The 18,756-nt window shown below is 43.3% G+C and overlaps 2 protein-coding genes across 3 annotated transcripts; one reads left to right on the forward strand and one right to left on the reverse strand.

The window, feature by feature from the left end:
* Positions 1-58: 58 nt before the first annotated feature.
* MRPL18 (mitochondrial ribosomal protein L18) lies at positions 59-7,195 on the reverse strand. Of its 2 annotated transcripts, none has more exons than XM_082855238.1 (4): positions 7,065-7,195; positions 6,346-6,532; positions 1,313-1,395; positions 59-646 (listed from the first exon to the last, which is right to left on the reverse strand). In XM_082855238.1, exons 1-4 carry the CDS (start codon positions 7,114-7,116, stop codon positions 579-581), a joined length of 390 nt encoding a protein of 129 aa, XP_082711364.1. In that variant the 5' UTR covers positions 7,117-7,195; the 3' UTR covers positions 59-578. The 2 variants fall into 2 exon arrangements, with proteins under 2 accessions (XP_082711364.1, XP_082711363.1); XM_082855237.1 differs by having other exon boundaries at positions 1,164-1,395.
* A 915-nt stretch (positions 7,196-8,110) lies between these two features.
* TCP1 (t-complex 1) lies at positions 8,111-18,641 on the forward strand (the record flags this gene model as incomplete). The annotated part of the gene is made up of 12 exons (XM_082855443.1): positions 8,111-8,292; positions 9,427-9,512; positions 9,723-9,851; positions 11,072-11,169; positions 11,557-11,667; positions 11,974-12,155; positions 12,550-12,676; positions 16,248-16,423; positions 16,796-16,919; positions 17,230-17,422; positions 17,568-17,731; positions 18,425-18,641. The coding sequence occupies exons 1-12, from the start codon at positions 8,229-8,231 to the stop codon at positions 18,639-18,641; spliced, it is 1,671 nt and encodes a 556-aa protein (XP_082711569.1). The 5' UTR covers positions 8,111-8,228.
* Between the last annotated feature and the right edge of the window lie 115 nt (positions 18,642-18,756).

Raw genomic sequence — 18,756 nt, forward strand, 5'->3', positions numbered from 1 at the left:
ATGTGTACCCATGCCACAGTGAGCTCAAAGGCAGAGAAAATGTCATATAACCAGAAAATAAGAGTTCACAATATACCTTTATTCTTTAACTTATAAACATTTGTTCCTCAAAAGTTAATTATAGGCTTCCCTGGTGGCGCAGTGGTTGAGAGTCCGCCTGCCGATGCAGGGGACACGGGTTCGTGCCTCGGTCCAGGAAGATCCCACATGCCGCGGAGCAGCTGGGCCCGTGAGCCATGGCCGCTGAGCCTGCGCGTCCGGAGCCTGTGCTCCGCAACGGGAGGGGCCACAACAGTGAGAGGCCCACGTACGGCAAAAAAAAAAAATAGTTAATTATAATTGGCAACAGCTCTTCTCAAATACTTCTCTCACGTCAGAGAGAGGAGAAGAATTTAGCCCTGGATTTAAAACAAACACACACAAGGGGAAAAGAGGACAACCTTAACTACTAATAACATTCCACTGTTAGGTTACTGTACAGGACGTCCAAGCTGGCGGTTCATCTAGAGACTCTCTCCTGATGAACGAATAGCTGACAGCTTTACATTTACAAGTATCAAGCAACGCTTCCGCTTCATTCATAGATTCTCCGAGGCTCCTGCAGCACCACACCACCTTCTGTCATGGCACTCTGCAGTCGTTTCATCTGGTTTTGAAGATCAGGAAAAAAGGAAAAGATTAAGTCAACACCACAAGCTGACAATAGTTCAATTCCCAAGAGAAAGAGAAATAAACAACTGATTTGATCCTTGCTAACTTCCCAGCCTACACTGGTTTTTCAGAAAGTGACCTTAATAATGACACAGATAAGAAAAAAGAGGATGTAGAGATGTCAAGGATTAGCAGCATTTTAAAATATTCTATAGACAAGATGTTACTATATGAATAGGGAAGCAGAGTGGTCAACATTATGGCTATGAAATCGGTCACGTGGGTTTGAACCCTGCCCCGTGCCACAAGGACTGGGCCAGCCAGCCTCAGCTGACCTACAGAACATGAGTCCCGACACGCTATAGGCTGCTGTGAGGTAATGCACATCAGGATACTCACCTCAGGCTCTGACACTTGGAAAGAACTTAATAAATGGAACTATTATTATGTAAATATCTACTGTCAAGAATTAACACAATAGCTTTTAACTAAGTACATGAAAACAAAAATACCGAGTCTGAGGCTGCCTCCCAAGGAGTTGGTTGGTAGACCATGAAGTTGATTCCTGCTTCCAAGCACCGCTCTGCCAGCACTCGTCCTACACTCTCACAAGCCACCACATTTCTGGTGCTATAAAGGTGTTTTTTAATGGCCCATTCACGAGTGGATGCCGAAACCACAGTCTGGCCATTGCGATGCTCAACAAGCGCGTCTATGTGGTGCTGACTCCTTATAACTCGCAACCTAAATGAGGTGAGAGAATAAAATCATAAAAGAATTCTAAAGATAAATGACTTCAGGTGAATAAATGCCGAAATAGTTCTCAAGAATGTAATGTCTGGTTCATTTACTTCAGCATACTTAACCTGGCTTTTACTCGGGAAAGGTGTTTTCCCCTTGCTTTTATGAGAATATCATCAGCAATAAAGCAAACATTTCTACTTAGCCTCAAATATCCAGGAGAAATTTGGTATTTCTGACTGCTGAGATTTACACAGCATCTACTTCAAAAAAAGGATTTGAAGAGGCAAAGCTAAGTTGCCGACCCTACACTGGATAAAAACATACTTACTACATGCTATTTTTTTTTTTAAAGGAAGGAAATATTTTATTTATTTTTTGGCCACGCCATGTGGCATGTGGGATCTTAGTTCCCTGACCAGGGATCGAACCCGTGCCCTCTGCATTGGGAGTGTGGAGTCTTAACCACTGGACCCCCAGAGAAGTCCCCTTACTATATGCTTTTATTTTCTAGCTAACGATTTAAATATAAAAACAGAAATCATAAGTGTACTAGAAGACAACATGGGAGAAGTTTTAAGTAATGTCAAAGTAAGATAAACCTATTTAACTATATCAAGCTATTTAACATGACCTCAAACTACATCATATGGCTTTTGTTTAAAAAAAATTAACAAAGTTTTCTGCATGCTAAGAAAAACAAAAAAACAAAACAGTAAAGTCAAAAGGCAAGCAATGAAACAAAAAATACTTTTAAATCATATATTGTGCTAATTTCCATAATATGTAAAAAGCCTCCTATAATCAATAAGGAAATGACCAGTAACTTAATAGGCAGAGGATGGATAGACTGTTCACAGAAAAGAAAAATATTAATGACTCTTAAACCCATGAAAATATGCCCAATCTCACTGCTAAATTGCATGGACAAGACAATTCATTTCAACACTGTTTGAAATCATAAAAGATAATCATCAATAGGCAGTCAGTTAATTAAAACAGCCATGCAACGGTATTTTATTTTTAAAATCTTTATTGGAGTATAATTGCTTTGTAATGTTGTGTTAGTTTCTGCTGTATAACAAAGCGAATGAGCTATACGTATCTCCCTCCCACCCTCCCTATCCCACCCCTCTAGGTGGTCACAAAGCACCGAGCTGATCTCCCTGTGCTATGCAGCTGCTTCCCACTAGCTATCTATTTCACATTTGGTAGTGTATATGTCAATGCTACTCTCTCACTTCATCCCAGCTTTCCCTTCCCCCTCCCCATGTCCTCAAGTCCATTCTCTATGTCTGCGTCTTTATTCCTGTCCTGCCCCTAGGTTCATCAGAACCTTCTTTTTTTAGATTCCATATATATGTGTTAGCATATGATATTTTTTTTCTCTTTCTGACTTACTTCACTCTGTATGACAGACTCTAGGTCCATCCACCTCACTACAAATAACTCAATTTCGTTTCTTTTTATGGCTGAGTAATATTCCATTGTATATATATGTGCCACATCTTCTTTATCCATTCATCTGTTGATGGACACTTAGGTTGCTTCCATGTCCTGGGTATTGTAAATAGTGCTGCAATGAACACTGTGGTACATGACTCTTTGAATTATGGTTTTCTCAGGTATATGCCCAGTAGTGGGAATGCTGGGTCATACGGTAGTTCTATTTTTAGTTTTTTAAGGAACCTCCATACTGTTCTCCATAGTGGCTGTATCAATTTACATTCCCACCAACAGTGCAAGAGGGTTCCCTTTTCTCCACACCCTCTCCAGCATTTATCGTTTGTAGATTTTTTGATGATGGCCATTCTGGCCATCCGTGTGAGGTGATAGCTCATTGTAGTTTTGATTTGCATTTCTCTAATGATTAGTGATGTTGAGCATCCTTTCATGTGTTTGTTGGCAATCTGTATATCTGTATATCTTCTTTGGAGAAATGTCTATTTAGGTTTTCTTCCCATTTTTGGATTGGGTTGTTCGTTTTTTTTGATATTGAGCTGCATGAGCTGCTTGTACATTTTGGAGATTAATCCTTTGTCAGTTGCTTCGTTTGCAAATATTTTCTCCCATTCTGAGGGCTGTCTTTTTTTCTTGTTTACGGTTTCCTTTGCTGTGCAAAAGCTTTTAAGTTTCATTAGGTCCCATTTTGTTTTTATTTCCATTTCCCTAGGAGATGGGTCAAAAAGGATCTTACTGTGATTTATGTCATAGAGTGTTCACGCACATATGGTCACCTTATCTTTGATAAAGGAGGCAAGAATATACAATGGAGAAAAGACAGCCTCTTCAATACATGGTGCTGGGAAAACTGGACAGCTACATGTAAAAGAATGAAATTAGAACACTTCCTAACACAGTACACAAAAATAAACTCTAAATGGATTAAAGACCTAAACGTAAAGCTACAGTATTTTACACAGTTACTTCAAACAGTTATTTTACATAATTAAGAACAAAGTAGCAATTTATGATGCTGCTGTTGCTAACATTTACTGAACACTTACTGTGCCAGGGAGTCCTAATTGTTTACAGGTATAGCTCATGTCTCAAACTAATCCCATTATTCTTTCTTTCTTTATTTATTTTTTTTCTTTTTTGGGCTGCAGAAACTGACACAGAAAGGTTAAGTAACTTAGCAAGGTTACAACTAATGAATGGTAAGTAATGAAGCTAGGTAGGATTTAAGTCCAGGGGTCTGGCTCCAGAGCCAATGTTCCCACCAACACAAAATATTTCCAAGATGTATTTTTAAGTGTGTGTGTGTGTGTGTGTGTGTTGGGAGGGGTGAAGGAGGTGGGGGGGGAATGCAGAACAATATATATGATGTGGTAAGATTTATAATGAAAAAAATACAAGTTCATACTTATCTGCATAGACTAGCTCTAGAAGGATACACAGAAACTATAGTCCCTTTTGGATTTTACAACATTTGTATACATTATACATTTAGAAATTAAGTTCATGATAAAGAAAACACTGAAATCAAGCATTATACTAAGATTCTTAGTGTGAAATAGCATAAAAAGCACTAGATTTAGAAATGTGGGTTCTACTCCTAGTTTCGCTGGTAGCCCTAGTAAAAATCACAATCTCTTAATCCAGGGGTCAACACACTCTTTCTGTAAGGGATCAGATAGTAAATCTTTTATGGTTTGCAGGCCATATTGTAAGCAGAGAGGGTAGTGGGTCCCTGGAGAAAGAGAACTAGCATGTCTTTCTCCACATAAGAGAAGCCATTTTTGGCCTAAGCCATTCTGTGCTCTAAGCTTGGCCACAGTGCCTGCTCTTGAACAGGTCTCAGTAATTAATGATCTTAAGGGAAGTAAGGGAATGCAGGAACAAAGGAAAAGCAGTCAAGAAACAATAGTCTAGTGGTAAAACAGAGTCCTAGTTCCTCCTCAAGGGAAATATATAACAATCTGATACCGTCTTTAAGTTTCTCCATCCTCAGGTGGAGGATGGAAATGACTATGTTGACCCCTGTGACTTCAATCAACTAACGCTAGGACTCTATCGACCCTGGCCCCAATTCCATGCTGAATTCTCCTCTGCTCAAGCCCCTTCATGAATATGCTTGTACCCTTAGCTTAAAGCTCCCGCAGTTTTGCTGTTCCGCGTGACCCTGCTTTGGGGAAGATCCCGGGGTTCTCCTTACTTGCTGCAAGTAATAAATCCTTCCTTCTCCTGATCTTTGGCTTGCTTGTGTCTTCTGGCTTGACATCCACCGAGAGGTGAACCTAGTTTCCAGGTAACAACATGGGTCAACTGCTCAACTCAGCCACAGTAATACCAGGACAGCCAGGTAAGAATGAGTGGTGGCTGGGTGCCCATAAAACTTTCTTTGTGGATAATGAACTTTGAATTTTACACAATTTTCACATTACAAAATATTCTTTGCATTTTTTAAAATCTTTAAAAAAAAGTAACAATATTTAGCCTGCAAGCCAGCTTTGGCCCAGGAGCCATAGTTTGCTGGTCCTTGTCTTAAACCATTAGTGCAACAAAGGAGTAGGACTCATTATCTCCAAGGTCACTTCCAATTTTATACTGATAATACTGTGAATGGAGAGATAGGGAAAAAAGGGGGGAAAGAGATCTCCAATTATTTAAATAATCCAAATATTAAGTAAAAGTGATAATTTGGGTATTTCAAAAAAAAATTCAGGATTCAAGATTCAGATTATTTCGACGATGAACTGCCTGCCCCCTTTCTTTGACCCCCTCCTGTCTCCCTAAGGCTCAATTCCCCTGCTCCTGTAAAACGGGGGAAATTACTGCACCTGCTTCAAAAAGTACTTTTAAGGATTAAATGAGAAAATGCATATAAAGCACCTAGCATAGTTCCTGGCGAAGACAAAGCATTCAGTAACTGGCCATCTTTATAACAAAGAAGAGACTCCTAACGTTCTTCCTGTCTCTACCACCGCCCCCTGAAAAATTTGTTCTCCTCAAAGGAACCAGAATGATCTTCCATTCGGGCTCAAATTTTAAATCCCCTCGTAGTTTCCCACTGTAGTGAGAATAGCGTCTAAAGCGCTTACTTGATTTACAGAGCTAATGATGTGTCTCCTACCCACCTCTCGGCCCTCTGAGCTCCAGGTCCACAGGCCTTTCGGTGCCCCAAATGCGCCAAGCTCATTCCCACCCTAGCTGTTTCCCTTGCTGGGAACGCTCTTCCTGGCAGATAGTTTGGCTTCTTCCTATTATCTGAGGGGTCTTAGTCAACCCGTTCCCCATTCTAACTTTATCCTCTTTCAGTTTCCTCCATGACACCTACGTATTTATTGTTTGCCGCCCCCCTCCACTAACCCCTCCTAGACCCACCGCAAGGCAGCTTCCTGAGAGGAGAGTCGCCAGCAGTTACCGGGCACGTTCCTCAAATGAACTGATGAAAACAATTTGCAGAGCACCATGCATGCTCTGTGGTCAATACCTAGCAGAGTTAATTACCTGTGCCAGAACTCGCGGGAGGGCCACACTGTCCCCCAGCCCCGCTCTTTTCTGGCTACAGCTAAGAGCTCCAGATTCCGGGGGTTCCGGTTGGTGAACTCCGGGGCAACAGCTTCATTTCCTTCAGGGTCCGCTTCAGGCTTCACCGCTGGCTTGGAACTGGTCGACAGCACTGCCACCCGACACCCTAAGAACGTAAACAACCATACGTATCTTTAAAAAATGACGAAACGGGGCTTCCCAGGCGGCGCAGTAGTTGAGAATCCGCCTGCCGATGCAGGGGACCCGGGTTCGTGCCCCGGTCCGGGAAGATCCCACGTGCCGCGGAGCGGCTGGGCCCGTGAGCCATGGCCGCTGAGCCTGCGCGTCCGGAGCCTGTGCTCCGCAACGGGAGAGGCCACGACAGTGAGAGGCCCGCGTACCGCAAAAAAAAAAAAAAAAAAAAAAAAAAGACGAAACGGACAAAACAAAAATATGATCTAACTTGTCTCCATCCTCTCCCCCTCAGTCTTCGCGCCCTGGAAGGGGGACAAAAGGTATGTTCGGTCACAGGGTGTAGTCATCACAGACCCTAGTCCTTAATTTTCTACTAGTGTCATCACGATGCTGTTAGCTCGTTTAGTTTTCGATGGTATATGTTGAATGCAAAAGACGACCTGCATGTGCACATTGTGCTGACCCTGGGGAGTAATCTGAGAGACGTGGGAAGATGAAATTACCGGGGTTCCTGCAAACCGACAACAGCTCCCAGAACCCCGAGCGAAGCGCCATTGCTGAGGGGAATCGTAGCCAAAACCTCGGAAAGACCTCGCCTCCTCTCCTCACCGACGTCCCAGCGGCTCGCCGGCCGCAGCCATATTAACTTAGGAAAAGACCTTAGGAGAACGTAAGGGCATCGACACCTCGAACCCGAACAAGCCCCCTGCCGCTGAATGGCGGATAGGGCAATCCGTCATCTCCGCTCTTCCAATCAGCGCTTACGCTGGGGCGCACGCAGGCGCCGGATTCAACCAACCACCTCGCAGCAACGCGCTTGGTGGTTGGCTCACGGTCCGTTAAGTCGGGCCGAGCTCATCGGGGGCGTCCCGCGTCCAACACACTGCCTGCGTTTCATTGCGTCATTTGGGCCCTGGGGTCGCAAAGCATAGACCGGTCATTGTCGGACACACACGCACGGAGACACACACGGACAGGCCGTTTGGGCTCTGGGAGGACGGGGCAGCGCGAGATGCAGTTTTCAGAAAGGGTGGTTGTCGCTTTCCCACATGACCCATGAAGCTTATACCCGTGAGCCCGGGAACAAAGCCTGCTACTTGTCGCGTGCTCTCCTAGCTAGCTCATACATTTAAGTAAAACAAGAACGCCGATTTACACTCCCCCAAGTAAGACTCGCTCAGAACCCCGGCTCTACCTTACACGGCCCTACCCCCCACCCCCCGTTCCGTCACAGAACTCCGCCCTACCGACCACCTTTTCTAGAAGGCACTAGAATGTGCAAACGCGCACGCGCAATTTGTGCGTAGTAGGGAAAACTTCGGCCCGGCGCCCTCTTCCTCCAGCGGTCCGAGATACTGACTTCCGCCCTCCTACCTTCGCGCCCTTCTCATTCGCTCTCTAATTGAGCGAAAGTGCTGGATCCGCCCCCTTCAGGGTCCTCACTTCCTGCGCGTTCACGATTCTCCACCCTCCTCCCCATTTTTCTTTCCCGCCCTGCCCCGCGGCCCGGCCAGGGAGCTGGGAGGAGTGGAATTCCCAGCAGCTCCCGCGGCGTAACTCAGGCCAGTTCCACGCAGTCGCCGCTGCTGTGGCCGCCGCCCGGCCCAGGAACAAGACGCTTGCTGCCCGCGGTGTGAGTGAAACTCGACGTGTGCCCTGCCGCGAAGATGGAGGGGCCCTTGTCCGTGTTCGGGGACCGCAGCACTGGGGAGGCGATCCGCTCCCAGAATGGTAAGGGCGGGCGAGGCCTGCGGCGGGCCCGCGGCGGTGCGCCACCCTCCCCTGCCTCGCTGGGGCCGTGGCTGCCGTGCTCACGCCTTCCCTTCTCTCCCCAGAAAGGGACCCCCGGGTGGCACGGGCGGCGTCTCCGACCCGCGGCGGGTCTCGGCGCTTCGGGGCGGCAGCGCCCTCTTCCCGGAGCGCGGCATTCCCGAGGGCGCAGCGCGGTTTTAACTAGAGCTGCCCGGATGCTGCGGTCGTGAGGCTGGCGAGGCGCGCCCCGACCTGGAGAGCGGGCCCCGCGCACCGACACGTGCCGCCGTGCCTCGAGTCCCAGAGGGCCGGGTGCCCTGCGCCCTTTTGTCTTGATGCTAATCAGGAAGGGTGTCCACCGCAATCTCTGGGTCTCCTTTTAGGGCCATTCACCAGGAAGAACTGGCTTTAACGGCTCGTTTTACTGAGGGGCGAATGGCCATCAGCCACTCTTCAAGACGACTTGCCCGTGGTCCCCCTGCCGATTCAGTCCGTACCCCACCTGTCGCTGACCACTTCCTGTAACAAAGCTAGCTGACGAAGTTTTTGTTAAATGTTAAATGATAAACACATTTTATCTAGTAGATTTTAACCGCTTAAAGCATTGTTGAGATGGTTTACACTTCAGAAGTCACGAATGCCAGTCCCTCGTACTGTCATTTGATAGATTCCTATTTTTGTCATGAACAAATTTGAAGTATAGTCAGAACCTTTGGATTACCGCTTTTTTGATTCACAAAGTCTTGTTAATTTTAATAGAACTTTTTTTTTCTTAAACCTGCCAGAGTCTGAAGGAAAAGGCTGATACGTATCTATTTCTATTCTGTATGGAGTGGCAGAATCTGAAATGTCGAAGAGTAGATTATGTTTTAATTTTATGAGACAATAAAGTGGGTACTCTCTACAACACTTGGCGTCCCCTTGGCGGTTGAATTCAGAGTGTGTGTTACTAGCCACTCCCCATATTAGACTTTTAATAGCTAATTTTCAAATTGGGACGGATTTGTTGATTTGAAAAATTCAGAGGCTGTTGCATGTCACTTACTTCTTTTAGGCTGAAATGATTGTCCTTGGAATCAAGGATTTTCTAATTTCTTTCTTTCATTTCTGCAGTCATGGCTGCAGCTTCGATTGCCAATATTGTGAAAAGTTCTCTTGGTCCAGTTGGCTTGGATAAAATGTTAGTGGATGATATTGGTGTAAGTATATCTAAATATTGTGTTAGTCACTTTAAGGGAAAAAAACTGTTCATAAACACCTTGCTTTGTAAATTCTTTGTTTTTATCAGGATGCTAGTGTTGAAAGGTATACCGAAGGTGAATGTTTCATAATGGGGTTGTTCTAACTTAGGGGATATTCTGTTTCTGTGGGTGATTATGTCAGTTTTTCTTTCCCGGGAAATTTCTTAGGATGTAACCATTACTAATGATGGTGCGACCATCCTGAAGTTACTGGAGGTGGAACACCCTGCAGCCAGAGTTCTTTGCGAGCTTGCTGACCTGCAAGACAAAGAAGTGGGAGACGGAACTACCTCCGTGGTAGGTAAAGACTAATGGACTAATGGCTAAATACTGGTATACCTTTTAAAATCAAACTTTCAGAAAGTGAAGCCAGAGGTAAGTCATTTGTTTTGGGGGTAGTGGTTCAGAAACAAAATTTGAAGACTTGTGGTTATAGCTAGTTTGTACAATTCAAGTAGAAAAGAAACTTAAGAGATAATTTAATATAATCCTCACTTTAAATGTTTTTGCGAGTTTTACGAATTTTTTCTCAGCTATTATTCATGCATCACGCAGAATTTTTTTTAATGGTTTCTTTTTAAAGGAAAAAAAAGTGTCTTTTTTTTCTCCTCCCCTCACAGCCTGAGGCCCAGGAATTCCTAAAACCTTACCAGTTTTTTAAAAACAACATGTTTTTATATTTTAAAGGCTGACAAGTGATCTTATGAGTTCAAATGGGAGTTTGAGAAAGTTTGTAAACGCGATCAGTAACATGATTTAAACTCCTTGAAGATCACCCAGCACCCTGATGTAGAAACACTATTATTTGGTGAGGAACAAATAATAATTTGCTGTAAAGAAACAAGCAGTGGTTTGTGGTAGAAAATGGTTGTTTCTAGATTAAACTTTAAGCCATGGAAGAATGAAATCTACCTCTTCTAAAATAATGATAATGGTCTTTGTTAAGTAGCTTGTTTATGATAACGTAGTTTTTAAAATGTAACTATAATTTCCCCAAAAGATGCAGACTAAATTTTTTCAAAGTTTTTTTTTGCTTAAAAAATAATTTTTGGTGTACTTAGAAGGATGATTTTTAAAATAATAACGTAAAATAGCACAGATCAAGAATTCCCTGGCGGTTCAGTGGTTAGGACTCCGCACTTTCACTGCCGAGGGCCTGGGTTCAATCCCTGGTTGGGGAACTAATATCCTGCAAGCCGTGCACAGCCAAATAAATAAATAGTACAGATGATCTGAGTGGTCAGGCTCTTCATTTAGCTTATGTTGAGCACTTCATCTTGAAGAGTAATGGATGTGTCTCCTATTGTTGTACTGACTCTTATTTGGCTTTAGCTATTTGCGTATACAATACCGTGTAGGGGTGTCTTTTTTTCTGGTTTCTAATAAGCAGTTATGCATTTCACCACTGTTACCATTCTGGTTCTTAATATCTGATGCGTGTTAGTGTTGTTTGTACATATGTGTTGCACATAATGAATGTCAGGCTACTGTGAGAGTAATGGATGTTTTCTCTGCAGGTTATTATTGCAGCAGAACTTCTAAAAAATGCAGATGAACTTGTCAAACAGAAAATTCATCCCACATCAGTTATTAGTGGCTATCGACTTGCTTGCAAGTAAGATTGTTTACATTCAGAGAAAATTTTATATATTATTTAATGTAATAGTTGCCAACAGTCTGTTCTTTAAATGTTTCAATTAATGACTAAATCTTACTTTGAAAAAGTTGTATTTTAGCATTTAAGTAAACATTTGAAGTAGGAAGTTGGGCCAGTATCCTTTTCTTCCCATTTGACTACCACATTATCTCCTAATAATAGATTTAGTGGCTATGCTTATGGGATAGATTAAAATTGCCGTGATCTGAAGAGGGAGGATTATTTGTGTCCTCCTCCTATATGAAATGGCTGAACAGAAAATTGATGCCTCTGACATCCTGACACAATGATAAAGCAAAAATTTTGAGTAGTGAATTTATGTTTTCTTCCCCACACTTCACACAGGGAAGCAGTGCGTTATATCAGTGAGAATCTAATTATTAACACTGATGAACTTGGAAAGGATTGCCTGATCAATGCTGCTAAGACATCGATGTCTTCCAAAATCATTGGAATGTATCCTTGTGATGGTCCAGTAAAGTGTAGGCTTTTTTAAAAGTAAGACGCTGTGTTAGTTTTTCTGCCAGATGATGCTGTGTGGAAATTGCCTGTTCCCTTCTTTCCTAGGGGGAAAGGTAATACAAAGTATGTGTAAAGTAGTATGCAGATAGTGATAAATAGTACTCTAACATTTTGGTGGCGTATATAATGGTTGTTTCTTTGATGAGATTGCTAAAAGGAAGTGCCTTTGAATTACCCTTGATTTTCATGTGCACCCGCTGTCCATCCCGAGTCTCTTGTTCTCCTTAACTGTTGGCTTAGAAGTGGAGATTTCTTTGCTAATATGGTGGTAGACGCTGTACTTGCTGTTAAATACACGGATGTCAGAGGCCAGCCTCGCTATCCAGTCAATTCCATTAATATTCTGAAAGCCCATGGGAGAAGTCAGATGGAGAGTATGCTCATCAATGGCTATGCACTCAACTGTGTGGTGGGATCCCAGGGTAAGGCTTGGTTTGATTTGGTCGTGTAACAAGAATACTAAAGGATAAAGTTAGCTGTTGGTGGACTGTATAACTACATTTTCAGGTGAAGTATCCAGGATGTGCATTTACTGTTCTTTAGTGAAGCCTAGAGAAAAAGGAAATGGTCCATAATGTTGCTAATTCCTCTTTTGTAATTTAATTACATATAACTTAACAAAAATGCAAATTAAAAGAAAACACGTGTGTTTAATGCCATTAAGTGTTTGTTTCTAAGGGTAAAAGTAATAAAATTTAAATTCGTGTACATACAACAATTTAAAATCTCTGCAGATCTCTAAGGATAGGTGTGTTTTATAAAAGGTAACAATGTTATAGTTACTGTAAAGGTACTTAACGTTATGTTCAATTTTAGGCATGCCCAAGAGAATAGTGAATGCAAAAATTGCTTGCCTTGACTTCAGCCTGCAGAAAACAAAAATGAAGCTTGGTGTACAAGTGGTTATTACAGACCCTGAAAAACTGGACCAGATTAGACAGAGGTATGTTGAGAGATTCATTTTTGACCTTGGACAGGGGGTGTTTGTAAAGTACCCTTTTTTAGAGCGGGTGACAGTAAACTAAAAAGAATGAGTGGTAGGTCTAATAGGTAGCAGGGTATGATGATTAGGCAAGTAGGTTTTTTGTTTTCAAGTGAGTGTCTTGGAGGACTTTAAATATTAACGTTTTTAACCAAAGTTTTAACTGAAGTCAAACTATATTTTACCCAAACTGTTTGGAAAATTAGAAAACGTGATGATTTACGAGAGGTTTGGGTGATACGTGAAAATCAACATTCTATGAAATTTTGGTTTTATGAGTATATTAATATTAAGGCTTGAAGATACATCCAGGAATGTGTTTCCTCAAGTGGTACAAGAACCAAACAGTATAGTGTTGATTCTGCCAGGTACCAGCTAGTTCATACGTCCATATCTATTGACTGGCATGCTAGAGAGCTAGTCGGGAAGAGGTACTCCCTTTTTTTTCCTTTGTTTTTTGGCCGAACCATGCGGCACACGGGATCTTAGTTCCCCAACCAGGGATCGCATCCCCTGCTGTGGAAGCACGAAGTCTTAATTGCTGGACCACCAGGGAAGTCCCAAGATGTACTCTTAAATCTATCTGCATGTGTACTCTTTCCATCAGAGGTCAGCCCCTCTAGAATAAGTATTCAGAGCCTGTTGCCTTCTGCTTTTAGAGTCTTGCTTCCTCTATTATTCTTTCTCAACTGCATCTTCAACTGCTAATTCTACTCTTCGTTCCTTTCTGGATTCCACTTGTACCTCTCTTATCCCTAAATAAAAGCCTCTTGTGCCCCCACGTGTTCCAATTACTCTGTCCTTCCTCAGTTCTTCATAGCCAGATGTCACGAGTGATTTACACAAAAACCTTCCTGGTGTTTTATTTCTCATACCCTCTTCAACTGTGCTCTCCACTGGAGGACCGCTTGCTCAGGTCACTAGTGATCACGGCTATGAAATTCATTAGACATGTTCAATTTCCACTTGACCTTTATCAAGCCTTCGACTGCTTGAAAGACTTTCCGAGGATAGAGCAGTTTTGTGATACTACCTCATCTATTCCTGTGCCTGGGTGGCCAGCGTCTCTGTGCTGGAGACTCCCAAATCTATTTCTCTGAGCTTTAATTGATTGAATGCTTCTTAAGCATCTCAAAGTCATTATGTCTAAAATTGAACTTGTGATGATACCCCCAAATCTGCTCTTTGCCATTTTAGTTAGGGACCCCTCTATTCAGGCAGAAGACTGGGAAATGTCTGTAACTCCTTTTCACTTAGTACTCTTTCCCTTTCTAATCTGTCATCAAGACCACTTGATTTCTATCTATAAATTAAATCTCAAATTCACCTACTTTTCCATTTCCATTTTCTTGCCCCAGACTATTGGAGAGGCACCCAAGCTGGTCGTCTTGGTTTCAGTCTTGTTCCCACCCGGGCTATTCTCACAGCAGCCAAGTGGATCTCGTTGCTTGCAAGGCCAGAACCTTTTGGAGGCTTCCCTTCACTCTAGGATAGGTTTTGTTTGTTTTTTTTTTTTTTTGCGGTACGCGGGCCTCTCACTGTCGTGGCCTCTCCCGCTGCGGAGCACAGGCTCCAGACCCGCAGGCTCAGCAGCCATGGCTCACAGGCCCAGCCGCTCCGTGGCATGTGGGATCTTCCCGGACCGGGGCACGAACCTGTGTCCCCTGCATCGGCAGGCGGACTCACCACTGCGCCACCAAGGAAGCTCTAGGATAGGTTTTTGAATTCCTTATATAACTCTTTTTACTGTGCTCTAGCACGGCTGAAACTAGAATCCACCAAAGCTCTACTTCCACAGGCCCCTAAGAGTTTTCCTTCGTCTGCCCAAAATATATTCTGTGCCTACTTGTTTTTGTTTTTGTTTTTGTGGTACGCGGGCCTCACTGTTGTGGCCTCTCCCGTTGCGGAGCACAGGCTCCGGATATGCAGGCTCAGCGGCCATGGTTCATGGGCCCAGCCGCTCCGCAACATGTGGGATCTTCCCGGACCGGGGCATGAACCCGTGTCCCCTGCATCGGCAGGCGGACTCTTAACCACTGCGCCACCAGGAAAGCCCGTGCCTACTTGTTTTGACTGGTTAATTTTTTAGTTTATTTTTTAGTTGATAAATCTCTCAAAGAAGCTTTTCTTTCCCCCTCAATCTGAATTATTCTCTGCTGTGAGCTCCTATACTTTGTCTTCCTGGGGCTTAAGCACAGTTTCTAACTATATTTCTGTGTCTGCAATTGTAAGCTCTGTGAAGGTAGAGGCTGAATCATTTCCTTTGCTTTGTAGCCCCCATCCTTAGTATCACGTTTGACGTGCAGCATTTGTTTAGTGTATATACAGAGTTTTATTTTGAGGTTCACCTTTAACTCATTTCACTAAGATCCTTTGATCTCATCTACTATTCTTTGAATGAGTAAAATGGCTTCAGCTGTCTCTATATTGGCTATTTTTCAAATCTGTGTATGTTTCCCATAGTTTGGGATTTCCATTTCCTTCTGGCAGTTTCACCTGAGTATCCCAGGGGCTTCAGACTCATCTTGTTGAAACAGGAACTCTGTCATCTTGCAGCCCAACCTTTTAGCATTTATTTCACTCCAGGAGTCAGTGGCTGAACCTCCCAGTTACCCAAGCCATAAACTTTGACCTATCTGCTCAGGCCATCTAGTCTCAGATAGATTCACCTCCAGTTATCACCCTGTTGTCTTCATTCCTTCATCTTTTGAAAACACAGATTGATAACGTTACTTTCACTTAAAAATATTAAACAGCTTCTCAGTTCACACTAACATCCTACAAGACTAACAAGAACTTACAAGGTTCTTCATTTTTTGATCCCACCTGCAGTTTCAACTCTGGACCCCTGTATTAACTCCAGACCTTTAGCTTTCCTTGTCCCACCTGCCAGGCTGGATGCATGGCTCTCATGCACTTGTAGTCTCTGTACTGCACTGAGTAACATTAGCCCTGGAGTTTGGTTGTCCCAGATCCTTGAAGGCAGGGACGCTGCTTCCTTTCTAACCACAGTTCTTGGTTAAGAGCTCAAATTGGGGTGGGGGAGAGCTAACTGGTAGTTTTTAATCCCTTTTCTGTAAATTGGACCGATTTAAATTCTGGTCATAGAAGGGAGAGAATAAATTTTTTTTTTTTGTCTGCACTGGGTCTTTGTTGCTGTGCGCAGGCTTTCTCTAGTTGCGGCAAGCGGGGGCTTCTTATTGCGGTGGCTTCTCTTGTTGCAGAGCGCGGGCTCTAGGTGCACAGGCTTCAGTAGTTGCAGCTCACGGGCTCTAGAGCGCAGGCTCAGTAGTTGTGGCGCACGGGCTTAGTTGCTCCGGCATATGGGACCTTCCCAGACCAGGGCTCGAACCCGTGTCCCCTGCATTGGCAAGCGGATTCTTAACCACTGTGCCACCAGGGAAGTCCCTAGTTAATATAATTTAATCTGCAATTATTTTGTGAAAAATACTTAATGGAAGTTCGAGCTGTATTTAACATAAAAAACACAGCAGATAACTTTAGGTTACTACTCAAATACTTATCTTTGTAGAGAGTCAGATATCACCAAGGAGCGAATCCAGAAGATCCTGGCAACTGGTGCCAATGTTATTCTAACCACTGGTGGAATTGACGACATGTGTCTGAAGTATTTTGTGGAGACTGGTGCTATGGCAGTTCGAAGAGTTTTAAAAAGGGACCTTAAACGCGTTGCTAAGGCTTCCGGAGGTGAGTCTCCTGCCGGCTCTCGGATACTGTTACTACCCAGGACCGTGTCCCTTTACATTGGAAGTTAACAATAAGCAGCTCCAGAAACGTAACGGTTTTACTTTTTACCCCCTTAGTGCTTTTTGCTACAGACACGTGTGTAGAGGCGTGTCTTCATGTAACTGGGCGAGTTCTTCCACTCGCTCCACCTCAAAGTGACATGGTTCCATCTTAGGATAAAAGGACAGTTGGTTGCCTGATGCTTAACTGTAAACCTTAACCTTACCTTCATATGACACCTCTATCATAAATACCTGTGTCTGAATCTAAGGCAGGATTTGAAAATATCCATGAAAGAACAGTGTTTACAGATCTTTGTGATTACTTTAACAGCAACTATTCTGTCGACCCTGGCCAATTTGGAAGGTGAAGAAACTTTTGAAGCTTCAATGTTGGGACAAGCAGAGGAGGTGGTACAGGAGAGAGTGTGCGATGATGAGCTGATCGTGATTAAAAAGTAAGAGCTGCTTTCTAAATTACAAAGCGCTACAGATTTTATTTATTAATGAGCGAAAATAGGCCACCTTCCCATTTATTTGCTGCTATATAGTCTTTCAGTGATATAAGCAGTTATACGCATGGGATAAAATAATGTTGGGCCATGTAAATTGAGGTGAAGTAACCATTTCATCTCTTCTCCATGGTCTAGACATTGCTTCCGTGTCTAAATGTCCTGTGTGAGCAGGATTTAATCAAGGCACTTAGACTGAATTTCTGCACGGATTTATTAAAGCATTGATTTGAGAATTTCCCTGTTTTTGAAATAGCACTAAGGCTCGTACCTCTGCGTCGGTCATCTTACGCGGCGCAAATGATTTCATGTGTGACGAGATGGAGCGCTCTTTACATGATGCGCTTTGTGTGGTGAAGAGAGTTTTGGAGTCGAAATCTGTGGTTCCTGGTGGCGGCGCCGTAGAGGCGGCCCTGTCCATATACCTCGAAAACTACGCAACCAGCATGGTAAGAGCATCTGGAAGCCCGTTTTCATTTCTGGAAGGGCACGGCACTTTGTTCACATGAATACGTCTCTTCTGCGACCTTAGCTGCCGCTGTGGGTGTTAATTTTCTTCCTTCTGTGAAGACACCTCATTGTCTTTGTTCTCAGGGCTCCCGGGAGCAGCTTGCTATTGCCGAGTTCGCAAGGTCTCTTCTTGTTATTCCCAACACTCTGGCCGTTAATGCTGCCCAAGACTCCATAGATCTGGTTGCAAAATTAAGAGCTTTTCATAATGAGGCTCAAGTTAACCCAGAACGCAAAAATCTCAAATGGTAAGCGTGCTTGACATTTCTCATTGTCATCTGTATATCGTATATGGTAGTTTGGTTTTTGTTTTAAACTCACGAAGGATGATGACTAGTGATTATTAGCATTGGTGTGTCTTAGTTATCAAATCGGATTTCTCACCTTTCCCTGCTGCTGTGGGTAGAGTCATTTACCTACAGTAGGAAGGTTCCAGAGAGGAAATTATTTTTGGGTGGTCCACACCTGTTTTTAAGCAACCTCCTTTTAAGATATTAAATGATGTTTAGAAACAATTTCTTTACTACCATCGAGGCTTTCTACACCTCTTTCAGTGCTGAATTTGTTTATCCATAATCAATTACTTTAGACTTATAGGGATCTACTGTAAGGTCCCAGCGTTTCCCAAGGTTAACATTTGAATGGAATAGCTAGCACTAATGAGACTACCACCTAGTCAACTTTTTAAATATTTATTTGGCTGCGCCGGGCCTTAGTTGCGACGTATAGTATCTTCAGTTGCAGCAGGTGGGCTCTTATTTGTGGCGTGTGGGATCTAGTTCCCTGGCCAGGGATTGAACCCAGGCCCCCTGCATTGGGAATGTGGAGTCTTAACCACTGGACCACCAGGGAAGTCCCCCTAGTCAACTTTTAAAGGAGTGGAATAGGATGGGTGTGAACTATGAAAGAGGCCATTTAATAGGTTTTTTTCTAAATTGCAGGATTGGTCTTGACTTGGTCAATGGTAAACCCCGAGACAACAAACAAGCAGGGGTGTTTGAACCAACCATAGTTAAAGTTAAAAGTTTGAAATTTGCAACTGAAGCTGCAATTACCATTCTTCGAATTGATGATCTTATTAAATTACACCCAGACAGCAAAGATGATAAGCATGGAGGTTACGAAGATGCTGTTCACTCTGGAGCCCTTGATGACTGATGTCTTTTATTTATGACAATGTTAGATGCATTTATCTTGTTGTACCTTGAGTATTACACATTAAAGTGCAAAAAGCTGTCAAGTCTTGGGATTCTTATGAAGTGGGAGATAGTTT

Source organism: Leucopleurus acutus (assembly GCF_964270905.1).
Source record: "Leucopleurus acutus genome assembly, chromosome: 15".
NCBI lineage: Eukaryota > Metazoa > Chordata > Mammalia > Artiodactyla > Delphinidae > Leucopleurus > Leucopleurus acutus.

Excerpts from the sequence above, each read along its gene's own strand:
- MRPL18 (XM_082855237.1), bottom strand. The coding sequence starts at position 7,116 with ATGGCGCTTCGCTCGGGGTTCTGGGAGCTGTTGTCGGTTTGCAGGAAC. Across the intron at positions 6,533-7,064 it reads GTCGGTTTGCAGGAACCCCG|GGTGTCGGGTGGCAGTGCTG; the intron begins GTAATTTCATCT and ends TTACGTTCTTAG. Across the intron at positions 1,396-6,345 it reads TCCCGCGAGTTCTGGCACAG|GTTGCGAGTTATAAGGAGTC; the intron begins GTAATTAACTCT and ends CACCTCATTTAG.